This window comes from Mesitornis unicolor, unplaced genomic scaffold, assembly GCF_000695765.1.
Source record: "Mesitornis unicolor isolate BGI_N332 unplaced genomic scaffold, ASM69576v1 scaffold767, whole genome shotgun sequence".
NCBI classification, from domain to species: Eukaryota; Metazoa; Chordata; class Aves; order Mesitornithiformes; family Mesitornithidae; genus Mesitornis; species Mesitornis unicolor.
Window position 1 is genome coordinate 101,797 of NW_010195480.1, and position 12,876 is coordinate 114,672.

At 39.3% G+C, this 12,876-nt stretch overlaps 1 protein-coding gene across 1 annotated transcript in view; it reads right to left on the bottom strand.

The window, feature by feature from the left end:
• COL14A1 (collagen, type XIV, alpha 1) overlaps positions 1 to 12,876 on the bottom strand; it is a 114,330-nt gene that overhangs the window by 83,577 nt on the left and 17,877 nt on the right. Inside the window, exons 5-6 of the mRNA XM_010188114.1 lie at positions 1,248 to 1,403; positions 416 to 535 (exon numbers count right to left, since the gene is read on the bottom strand). Coding sequence (XP_010186416.1) covers positions 416 to 535; positions 1,248 to 1,403 — 276 coding nt within the window. The remainder of the gene's footprint in view (positions 1 to 415; positions 536 to 1,247; positions 1,404 to 12,876) is intronic.

The window sequence follows — 12,876 nt, forward strand, 5'->3', positions numbered from 1 at the left end:
TGAGTGTCTTCTGGGGCTTCAGTGCTCTAAGTACTAAAAGGTCAATGGAAATCTAAAAGCCCTAGGTGATCATTTGAAAAGTTACAGTTGTCAGTAGTCAGATATTAAAACAACATTCTTTCCTTCTCCAGAATAAATCCATGCATGAACATTATGAATGGATTTTGCATTTTCTTCCTAGCAGGTAAAAGATTTTACTTTCAGCACAGAGTTCATGGACACTCTGAGACCCTGTCCTGACCAGAAAGACGAGACAAGCACTTCCGAAAGTACTTAATTGACACTGCATGAAGCCGTTAGCAAGCTGCAAAAACCCTATCCTTCTCACCCTTCAAAATAAACATTAACACATCTTAGTTTGTGCAGCAGAATACATTTTTTGAATAAAAGGCAAAAGCCAAAACATACACTGTACCTGTTAATGTATTCCCTCCCTTATATGGTAGATTACGGACTGCATCCAAAACAGCATCTTTTGTGCCATAGGCATTCAAATGCCACTCAATTCGGGGATCGCCACTATACTGTGCAAGACCTAAAGAACCAGAAATTAGAGTAAACCATTAGACAATAAAGCATTTTTTATAACTATCTACACTTTACGTACTTGGTTACCAACAGTTTACTACAGCAAGCTTACCAAAAGCAGCTTTGCTACCATACTAGAAAAACTGCATTGCTTGATGTAAAAAAAAAAAACCAGTATTAAGTTGTTCTTAGCAGCAACTCCTAAATTTATTTTCAAAGACTTTCTTTCTAGTGCTAAGGAAAGTAAATGAGAAGGAGTACACGGCTTTTTCAGTTTAGTAAGATTTTTAAAAATTGTTTTTTTGAAAAATAATTAGATTTTGTATGTTTTTGAACAGAATAAATATAAGTAGCAGAACAGAAATACAACATTTTAAGCCAGTTTAAACCATGAGAAAAGCCATCTTTTGGCACATTCTTCCTCTGAAAATAAAAGTGCAAGGGTTTACTCTAAAGCTGACTTAAGTCGGTGGGACTGTTTCCATCGGTTTTTCTATTCCACGGACATTGCATTAGAGTTTACTTTAGCCGAGTATCGCAGTAAACTGTGAGGAATTAATACTAAAAACATTCCAGAAGCATTACTCTTATGACAGAAGTGTGAGTTCCAGGTGAGGATGAGTCTTGCACAAAGAAGTAGCATCAAGATGTTAACTATCCTGAAATAATACATTTTTTATATTGCTACAAAAATATTAAGAAAAAATACGACATCTTACCTACTCTTGTTTTCTCAGATCCCACATTGAAAGCAGAAACCAGATTTTCCAAGAACAGTCGAACAAGTCTGAAATTGAATCTGCCAATACTCCAAGAACCATCTACCAGTATCACAATATCTGCAATTGCTGGAGTTTTACAGGTAAACAGGCTTCCTGTCAATCATTAAAATGAAAAAATACTGTTAGCTCAACAACTAAATTGTATCTCAGTAAATGTATACCTTCCTCCTCCCACTATACTTAAGACTTAAAGGTTTTTTCCATGGGCAAAGTGAGAAATAAGCAAAATCACTAAACATATTTGTTCTAAATTCAGTAACAGAACAGTTTGACCTTCAGTTCTTCCATTAAGCTGTTCAAAATCACTGTTGGGAGACCCATAAAAAAGCAATGTTGCTTCTAAAAACACAATACTTCGGAAAGAAAAAATTAACTGTCACATAACACAATCAAATCAGCAGTTCATTTTCATTATCAGGAATATACCCACACAGTGTGCAGTTCATGACACTCAACCTTAGGTGTAGACAATGCAGAGAAAGCTACCTAGAGATGCAGACACTTAAAACAGTTATCAAGACCCCTTTTCTAGTCAACATAGAAAAGCAGGTGTTTCTATACATCTCAACAACTCCGTACAAAAACTTCTTTAGCTGTCATTGCAGACTTCCAAAGTTAGAAAAGAGTAAAACTGAAGGTCAATTGAATATGCTGGATTAAACCTAGGTAGGAGGCATTCAAGACAGCAGTTAAAACACAAAGACCTCAGATTCAAATTCACAATCTCTATGAGAACTAGCACCACATGATGATTTAGTCTTACAGATATATGGAAAAGTACACAAAAATAAAAGAGCATTAAAAAAGCAACAGAAAAGACCTTAAGAGAATCAGCAGAGATGCATATTAATAGTCTCTAAGGTTTAGCAAACCAATGGAGAAATTAGAGGAAATGGGAGTAGGGATTAGACACAAATTGCAAGATAAGCCAACAAGGTTTCTAGGGATACAGATTCTTCAGAAATCCAGAAGCCTAAACAAAAGTGCTACATTCAGTTTGAGAAAATGACAGGAAGAGAAGAGAAAGGAAGAGGTTTCCATAACCTCAGACAGAATTGCCACATCCCACAGCAGTGGCTGCACGACTGTAACAGTAAGGCTGCTGAGATAGTGGATTCATATTGTAGGGAGGGAAAATGAATGAGTGATACTACAGGTATACCAAAACAGAGCTTATGCTTGAAGCATAGAAGTAGCAAACTCCCCACCAGATTGACTACAGAATATGGATAGAGGTAGGAAAGTCAAAACAAAGTATGTTAGTGGAAAAGGTATGGCGCATCACAAACCATGAAAATCATGTCCCTGAACACAGTAAAAAACCTGCAGATTAGTGAAGCCGCAGCCCCACTTTTACAATCAATTTTTTCCATGATCTACTACAAAAATTAGTTGACAAAGGATATAAACAGCTAAGGTACTAATAGGAGTCACCAAGCACATTTTTAGAAATAAAATGATCTTGAGCAGAGATGTTCAGCAAATAAAAGAAGAAATCCAGTGAGAAATAATCAAAAAGGTGTTTGCATAAGCTCACAGGCGGCTCTCCTGATACAGAGAGGGAATAAACCACATAGTTAGTAACTTAAAACTTTAACAGCACATTATTAATGACAATCCTTTCATTAAAGACAACATGATCACAGGCAAAAACAATCTGATGTGCAGAAGGACTTCAAACAATTGGTAATAATGAAGAGTTAGATTTGTACTGTAGTGAAAATCTACTAAGCAAGAAACTCAATTCATAAAGTTACAGTTAATGTCTTAAACGTGTACTAAAAATGTTTTTAGAGGAGCAGGGAACATTTCCTACGTGCAGCTAACAGAGTAGAGTAAGTTCTAAGCACATGACAAAAATTCCACTTACAAAGATGCCAAAACAAATATTTTTAGTTTTTACAGTACAAGACAACGCTATTTGAATTGGCAACACATTTTAATGTATAAACACTGGGGAACATTTAGTAAGCATCAGAAAAATGATCTTAAATTGGAAGATAAATCCAAAGGAGGTCCAAATCTTTGTATCACTGAAGTCAACAGGAAAACTTCCTTTGATTTCAGTGGGACTGGAATCTGTCTTGTGATTTAATAGGAACTTACTGGTCATGGCAAAATTCATGTTTTAAATATCTTTGCCAAATAAACTTCCTGTTAATCAGCCTGCATTACTTGCAATATTTGTCTTCCATGACCATGCATCTCAATTGTGCCATTCTCACACTGGCCATGATTAACTCCTCAAGCTTCAGAAGAAATATTGGCAAAGTAAAGCACTACTCAACACCAGTCAAAATGATAGAAATGGACCCCTGACTCACATCCAAGCAGCTGTACTGTAGCACAGATGTGCCTTCTCAGTGTGATCCCAGCAGTTTAATCACATAGCCCAATGAGAATAACAGGATTTATGTGGCTCTATTTCCCTTCTCTACTTCTAAAATCTTATGGTTACTATGAAACCCAGTTAGTATTCTAGGTCTTACTCATTTCATATCAACAAGTTTTGCCTGTAGGGTTTCTTTAATCTTGTAGTGATGGCTTTGTGAATAAAAGCTTTTATTTCGTAAATCCATTCAGTGAAGGAAAATTCAAAGAACAAAGAAAACAATAACAGCATTCCTTTCAATATTTTATTTCCACATCATCAGATCAGTGCAAATAGTATCATTCAATTATTTTTTGTTAAAATAGTATGTGTGGTTTGATCCAAGATTGTACTGCAATGTCACAGAATGTGAAAATTGGATTCGTTCTTCGTAGATAGGAGATACTTGTTGAATCTTTTCTGCATAAAACACTTAGGTTTTGTTACTTCTGCACACCCACTATTTGCTTATGCTTTCTCCTTGTTGTACTTAATAGTATTGTAGAAAGTTCCCTAAAACGGAATAAACAACAGTGAGATATTAAACAGACTAACATGCTGTAGAGAAATCTTTCAAACCTGATAGGAATACAAACACCATATCATCCCAGTATATAAAGTTATTCTAAAAGACACAGTGTGTAGCAATTCAGTTATGCACCCCACAGAGATCAGCCAGTTTCCATTACCAGTTCTAGCAAATGTCTTTTTCAATAATCTCTTCATACAACCATATATGGTCATTAATTCCTATAGGATCTCAGGATAATTTTGAACATTTCAGCTGTCTAAATGTAACTTTAATAGGCAATTTTCACAAAAACATTTCTTAAAGGAGCATATATTTCCATATTTTAAAAAAGCTTAAAAAAACCACATTTTAGTCCACTACAAGTTTCAATACCATGACCAGGTTGTGCATATTTCCCTTTTACTCAGTTATTAAGAAAACAGTAGTGAGAGAGAAGGTATCACTTTCCTCTGAATTATACAATACTCACCAGTTTCAAGAGCAGGACAGTACAGAGGAGACCAGTTACCTAATTTTGCATAATGTTTCCTAATGTTATATATTACCCTAAATATGACAGAGTCTGCAATTTTTAGGTTAGAGAAAGAGACAGAATCACAAACATCCTAAAGTCAGAAAAACAGCTTATGTATTTTACAGGAGTAACTGCCTTCAGTGCATCCACCTACAATGGGTGGAGGAGTTTGATGGGAGAAAGTAAAAAGTTGACTGATTTTCTGCAACAAATTAACAATCTTCCTAGCATTATCTGGCAAAAATAACTTGCCACTCTGCCAGAAAGCTACCTGAGGAGGAAGGGGCTTGGTCTGCTCATTTCTGCATTTCATGAATCAAGGCATAGGCTCACAATTTCACCTGCAAAGACACCAGCGTACAACTAAAGGCTATCAGCAATGTCTTAGAACAAGATATTTGCACAAAACCTGCTTCACTATTGCCAACAAAGAATTTTGATTTCTTTGCTTCGTGGAAATCTTGCAAAGTATAACCAGCGTTCAAGGAATTTTGCATCTACCAAATGAAGCTTCCTGCCTTTGATCCCTCAAGCCCACAGACATTAAAGGTGATACATTTGCTTGCAATTCCAATGTGCGAGTGCTACAGCGCTATCAAGACCCACGTCAAAGTTTAGCTGAGAGTAAAGCTAATGATGGCAACAGCAAATACACGCACTGCCACACAGGAGGACTCAATGCCTTAGAAGAACCAGTTCAATTTGCATGCAGTTATGATACACTTTGCAGAAACACATTTGATATTTTGCCTCCTCTTGGTCTGAAACTCTGGTCTCATTTTCAAAAGTCCCAAAACACACTTCTGCTAGAAGAAGTTAAGACTATAATTCTTTCTGAGTCTGCAATATGTCGTTTCCTTTCTTACTGTCACAGTGAAAAAGTCCAATAATATATGAAGAAGAAGAGGAAGAAAGTTCAGGTAGAGGTCAGTGATAATACAGTACAAATGGAAGACTCTTCATAGGGTAAAAAAGCACTAAAGAAGCTTGATGACAGAAGGAAGTGAAAAATACCTTAAGAAGGCATAAGTGACAGAGGAAAGGCAGTCCCCCACAGTGACTGAAAGCATCACAGCTCAGCAGAAGCATCACTGGGGACAAGGGCAATACAAATCTGCATCAGCAAAACGTTGCTTCTTTTAATAAAGGGTTCAAAAACTACAGGGACATGAGGCAGTGTTCAGCTCCAAAATCACTCACTAGTCCACGCTTCTGACATTGATATTATTGCACTGTGCTGGTGATATCATTGCACTTAAACCTCAGTTTAACACATCCCATATGTCAGGCCACGGACCAGACAAATGCATACAGCATAACTGCTTTTCTTTGAACTAGATCCAACCACAGCTTAAATTTGAAGGACTCAAATGCTGGAACATCATTAGGTTGAAAGAGCAGCCCAACAAGGTTAGAAGTTTGTCTCTGCTCCCTAGAAAAAAAACCAAAATAAAATAAAGCAGCCAGCCCTTTCCCATGCACCTTGTTCTGTTCCAACTGGCAGGCCTATAAATTTGTTATCTGAGGGAGTTGGAATATGAAAGGACCCAGAATCTCTTGTGTCTAATCATGTCACTTTTGACTGTGAATCCTGCAGTTCAATACCTGCTTAACAGTATTTTTCTTCTTTCAAAATGTCAGTATTTAAAGCATACTTTTTAAATTTAAAGCCACAACACTAATTAAAGTAGTAGCTGTTAAAACATATTGTCTACATATACTAGTGATAATGTTCTAGTTCAAGTGTGAGAGAAGCACACAGCCATTTTCTCTTCACCCTTCCATTCACACTCAATGATAGTTATACTTCTGCAGTAACAAATCACTAGCTTAGAAAAGCTTTTAGAACTTTCTTTCTGCATCTTAACTTTTTAATTTACTTGAGAGACAGAATAAATACAAAAGGTAACTATGAAAGAAAATGCTGATGTTTTCTGGCAGGCCATTGCTGATTGATAGTACAAAAGCACCTGATGTCTGAAGCAGCTTCCCAATTAGCAGCACTAAAGTCTCTTGGTCTGTGTACCTCGGTAGAAAAAATACATTTAAAATCCCCTCTGCATTTAAACTGAGAGTTCAAATCATTCATTTTATCTTCCAACAGGCAACATATCAACAGAGAGTAAAGCACACAGCTGAAACCTTTCCTGAAACTAAAGATCAGTATGGCAAGATACTGTGTCCATTTAGCCACAATGATTTACACCAAAGAGGGTCCACAACTCTCCTGTAAAGTACATGAAACCCAAGAAACATTTCTGCAGATTACAGTGATAATTCTCTACTTCTTTTCTGCTCTCAGTTCTGCATTTGAGTGCATGAGTGTTTTAAATGAAACAGCTGCCTCAAAGTCTAAATGACTTTTCAAGGCAGAGAACTATATATGTTTTTATTAATATGGTCACATTTATCCACTATTCCTACGTAAAAAATACACCAGGACTTGAAAAAGTTACTTTTCCCTTTGCTTTAGTGAAGTATGAAATCCCTGAGACAGTTTTCTCTGGTTATCTAGAAGGCAGTTAATCAAAAGGGGCTGCAGACAAAATTGGCACACAGAAATCCTCAACATTAATTCAGCTGCATGTATAAACCCCTCTAAACCATGATAAAGAGCTGGTCTGTGCCTGAGTTTGCTGAGTTTGTGACTGAGTTACAGCTTTAATACAACAGGTAGAGTAACAGATGAGAGAGTGCCTGAGGAAACAAGCTGCGTATCTACGAAAGTCATTAACACAGGACTAATTAAAAATGAGTTGAAGCAGACTGCTTTTTCTTAGAAGAAAAAAAAAAAACAACAAAACAAAACCCAGAACCAACAAACCAAACATTAAAACACTAATACAAAGCTCTTAAGGTAAAAATATCTGCCACAGTTTGACACCACCTCCCTGCCCCATAGTTATTGAGCTAAATTTGGATGCTGGGTTTGAAAAGTCTTGAGGGTAAGGAGAGGAGAGATGAGATATGGGGTAAGGAGAGAGGAGATGAGATACAAGTGGTATTTCAGAGGCCACAGCCAATTTAGTCTTTTTGAAGGAGCTACCATCCCGGTGGTTATAACTTACACTTTTCCTTCATACTCACTAGGAAGATCAGTGCAAAAGATCAGAAACTTCACCACATTTTTTTAACCACATAAACAAACCAAACCCAAGCAAAAACCCTGCTGAGACTAACATTTACTTCTGAAACAGCTGTCTGCACCACTACACAGCCCTAATTCTGCTAATTTTCCTGCATACAAGGAAGCTATGCTCCAGCATCGAGCTGGTGTTCCAGAGAAGCTCCTTCGAGGATGCCAGGAGAGCAAAGCACAAGATTACCAGGGCTCCACTTGCTGGGGAATCATGAGCCAAACGAACACTTCATGAGCCAAGACACACACATGAAACCTAGCAGTCAGATAAGGAAACAGGACTCCCTCATCACATGCAGGCAGAGTAGTACCATCACTACAGGTAACCAGGTGGATGAGAACATCTGAGGTGGAAAACATGGACCACTCAGCCAGGTAAGTTCTGCTTCAGGTACTAACTAGCAGCTGTTTAATCAAGGAGCACAGCTCAGTTGTGACACCAAGGCTTACTCAGCACAGAGGGCACCAGGCAAGTGGTGCTGGCAATGAGACAGCCCCAAAACAGAGTCCTGCATCAACAGGTCCAGAAAGAACACAAAGACCCTCAGATTATGCAGCTTGGGTGGAAACAACCCTGAAATCATCTCTCCTCAGTAAAAGCTCCTGCTTGATGTTGATCAACAATGGTTGTATCAGATGAGGGAGACAGGCTGTGAAACAAGACTCCTCTCAAAGTGTAAGGAACAGCCTTGAAAAGGAACTTGTACAGCAGACAGTTGAAAAGCAAAACGAAAAGCAAAATATTCAGCACCCTCTGGTTGCATTCAAGACAAGGCCAAGGGCCTTCACAATCCCTGAAAAGAGATACCAAAACCTTAGCCTCCCAATTTGGTGTCCAGAACACAAAGCAATGCAGCTTGTTCATCAGGGTATTCAACACAACTGGAATGCAAATCCATGACAGGTAAGTTTGCTGATGAATGCATCATCAAATCATCAATTATCATAGCTTTCTTACAAGAGGGTCTTGGTCTTGCACTTCAGTGTTTATTAATGTATCTCCCTGCTAACACATCCTCAAAGCTTTTATGGTTGCTGCACAAATTTTAAAAACTGCCCAGAGTTTTTATGGAAGCTACTATGTAGCTTCAGCTTCGAAGAGAGTCATCACCTATAATAAATAGAGATATTTATCTAAAATGTACACAGTCATTAGCAAGCCTACAGACTTCAAATTATGAGAATTATGTTGCCAGATGAAGAACTGTTAAGGAGTGTCTCAGCATGGTAGTAACGAAAGTAGTCTAATACTAAAACATGTCAACAGGGATCCTGAATCTGACTTAAGGCAACAGCCTCTTGCTGCCAGCAGAATCCAGCCTTGCCAGCTCACTGTGGATGGGACGGATGCTCAAGAGCCAATGACTTAAAGAGATGAAAAGCTGCCTGAAGAGAATGAAAGACAGCTCATTCAGCTGAGCTTCTATTAACCAGTCCTTCAAAAAGATGAACAGCAGTCTCCCATTTCACCTAAGAGTAGATTGCACACAAAAAAAGTCAGTGCCCTGGGGAAAGCTACCAAAGAAAAACAGAGCCCAGCCAGGAGGTTTTTAGTTGGTAGTGGTTGAGACTTGCCAAGCATTATATATATTTACTATGCAGAGATATGAGGACAAACATAACTCAAGAGTTATGAACCTGAGTAGTTCTGATATTAGGAGCTGTATCACTCTATGAAAAAAACCTGAAGTTTACATTTAGGTCCAAAATAGGCTAAGTCTCTTTTTCTACTCTGAGAGAGTAGGAAAAAAGCTATAAAGCTCTTTTTTTTTATTCCTGAGCTACAAGTTCTCTACATATCTATGTCAACACTCTGTCTAGTTTTCAGTTAAGCAGATGCATTCAAGGGGAGTTCCTAAAGAGAGACAGGGAGGGAAACTGTGGATTACAGAAAGTCAATCTGTCCAATCTCCAGCTTCTGCCTGGCCTGGAACACTGTATGAGAGGTAATGCACAAGCAGGACCATTTATATGATGTTAACATACTGACAGATGGAAGAAAAGCAGCTCCTTCTGTGGAAAGGAGGAGTCAGAAGATAAGTGGAATCCCTTTGTACAGGCAGCCCTGAGAAGGTCTTGAGGGTGTTGGTTAATGAAAAGCTCAGTGTAAGCTGGCAATGTGCGCTTGCAGCCCAGAAGGCCAACCACATCCTGGGCTGCATCAAAAGCAGTGTGGCCAGCAGGGCGAGGGAGGTGATTCTGCCCCTCTTAACTCTGCTCTGGTGAGACCCCACCTGGAGTACTGTGTCCAGTTTTGGGGCCCCCAGTATAAGAAGGACATTGAGCTGTTGGGGCGGGTCCAGAGGAGGGCCACAAAGATGATCAGGGGCTGGAGTACTTCTCCTATGAGGACAGGCTGAGAGAGTTGGGGTTGCTCAGCCTGGAGAAGAGAAGGCTCTGGGGAGACATTATAGCAGCCTTTCAGTACCTGACAAGGGCCTACAGGAAAGCTGGGGAGGGACTTTTTACAAGGGCCGGTAGTGATAGCACAAGGAGTAATGGTTTCAAACTGGAAGAGGGTAGATTTAGATTAGACATTAGGAACAAATTCTTTACTATGCGGGTGGTGAGACACTGGCACAGGTTGCTCAGGGAAGCTGTGGATGCCCCCTCCCTGGAAGTGTTCAAGGCCAGGTTGGATGGGGCTTTGAGCAACCTGGTCTGGTGGGAGGTGTCCCTGCCCATGGCAGAGGGGTTGAGATGATCTTTAAGGTTCTTTCCAACACAAATCATTCTGTGATTATTATTTTAACACACTAATGGCTATTTAGTTTGGACAGATGGTAGATTTAAGTGCTGCTATCTCTAAACGTAGCTTGCTTGGTTTTCTTCAAAGTAACTACCAAAATGATGGCAAAGGAAAAGTTTTTAAGAATTCTGTCCGTGTCAGTATTGATACTTCCTATCAGGTTTTCCAGTCGTGGGAGGCAGGAAGCAGGAGTCTGCTGAAGCACCCTGGCCAAGTCCATAAAAGTATTGCCATTAGAAAAGGAAATCCACGTTGCAAGTAGTAGTCAAAGGATACAAAGGCTTAGTAGCTATGTCCTCCGGAGAAACTCATGTGATGAACTCCTGGAATAAGCATTGATCATCCACAGCACAATGAGCTAAACTTTCCGGACAGTAAAGGGGAGTTTACCAAAGAGTTTCCTCACAACAGTGTCCTCCTGGAAGTCCTCCAGTGACTAAAAAGGAACTCCTTATGTATAAAACTCTGCATGGTGGCTCAAAGGTTTATAGAAAAGCTTGGGAACTTAATGGATGCCTTTCATCAAATTCTGCCTTCTGAGAAGCACAGAAACCAATGTGGCTTGGATGGGGTATCCTAAATTTATATGTCAAAGAAATAAATGGTATATTCTGATAGGATTACTTCATCTCCTGATTCTAAACAGATATTTGCATCATCTGAAATTGAGAAAGAAGATATCCGTGAGGAGTCACACAGAAAGAGAATGGAAAGCCATCACTCACATGGAACAAGTTAAAATACGGTCACAGTCAAAAAAACCCCAAACATGCTCTGCCAACCCAGCACAGGTGGGGTCCAGCAGATAGGAATGCTGGGCAGGCCCTCTCTGCTGGAATCCAGAACAGAGATCTTTTAGCACCACATCAGGATGGTGATCTGAGCAGCAGTGAAACCACGGACACACCAGACTGGCTGCAGGCATTTAGGTGAGAGTCCTACTGGCAAAGATCAGACGGTCAGGTGCTGCTTTCACTAGTGAATGCGGAGAGAGGATGCACCATGGATGCTCTGGTTGGGGAGAACAAAGCCAAGTGAGCCCAAATTTAAACTGACTGAGTCTGAAACAAAAACAGGTCTGTAAAATCATTCCTGGGCTAAGTAGCTCCAGAGTGGTCAGAAGAGTGTGGTAAGGGAAGTATAACTATAAATGCTTGCCAAAGCTTTATGGAGATCTAAAATGTTCTCAGAGTGCTGCATTCCCAGTCTTCTCCAGGGAGGCATGAGGATCTGAGGTCACTTGCCTAAAGAAGCATGGATGATAGATTAGCAAATTGATTAGCAATTGATTAATTGATTAGCAAATGCTAAAACAAGCAGGTATACACCACACACACACAAGACCTATTCACAATCAGGTCAAAGGACTGCATGCCACTGCACGCCACTCAGTGCCGAAAAGCACTTTGTGATAAAGTCTACTAAAACTCTTGTCAAGATGGTAAGCACAAAACTCAAAAGTACATCGAAAAAAACCCAAACCAGTCCTGAAGCAACAAAACAGCCTACAGAGCACGGGTCACCAGCTGTGAGGAGTTAAATGACAGCAAACATGCATCCTGTTTCAATACATGGCAATGGAATGCATCACCATACCCACTACAGACACTGCAAAGATGAACTATTCAAGTCTCTGTATGATGTATATACATCTTTTAATGAAATGTAGACAGCAGCCTACCATTTAGACAAATGCAATCAATAGTTCTAAACTTCACTATACTTTTTGATGCAGGCTTTAATTTACACATGTCCAAAAATAACCCTTACCATACTGAAGTACTCCACAATGTCTAAAAACTTACCACATCTCTAGAGTGGGAAATGCATCTGTTCCTATTCTAGAGCATCTAAGAATTAGTAAAGACTAATGGCCATGGTTATGCCTACACTTTGTAATGGAGGACGTAGGTAGAAGTCCTTGAGCTAGCTAGTTCTGAGCAGGCTAGGACATTCACCAGGCAGAGGGTTGTACTCAACAACATAGCTACACTGATACTAGTTTTGCAGCAAAATTGATTGTATCTAGTTCAAGCAACCCTTCGATATTATATTGTACTGCATTGGAAATAAAAAAAATGTTAAGCAGAAACTTTAATTTAAAAACAAACAAACAAACAAACAAACCACTTGATCAGCAAATACTAATCACAGAATTATCAAGATACCTCCCTGGTGACCTTGTGCTTTACTTACTATGCAGCCTCAGGCCAAGTAGTTCAGTGTCTGCCTCTTGTAAAAGTCCAGCACAGCCTCAGAAA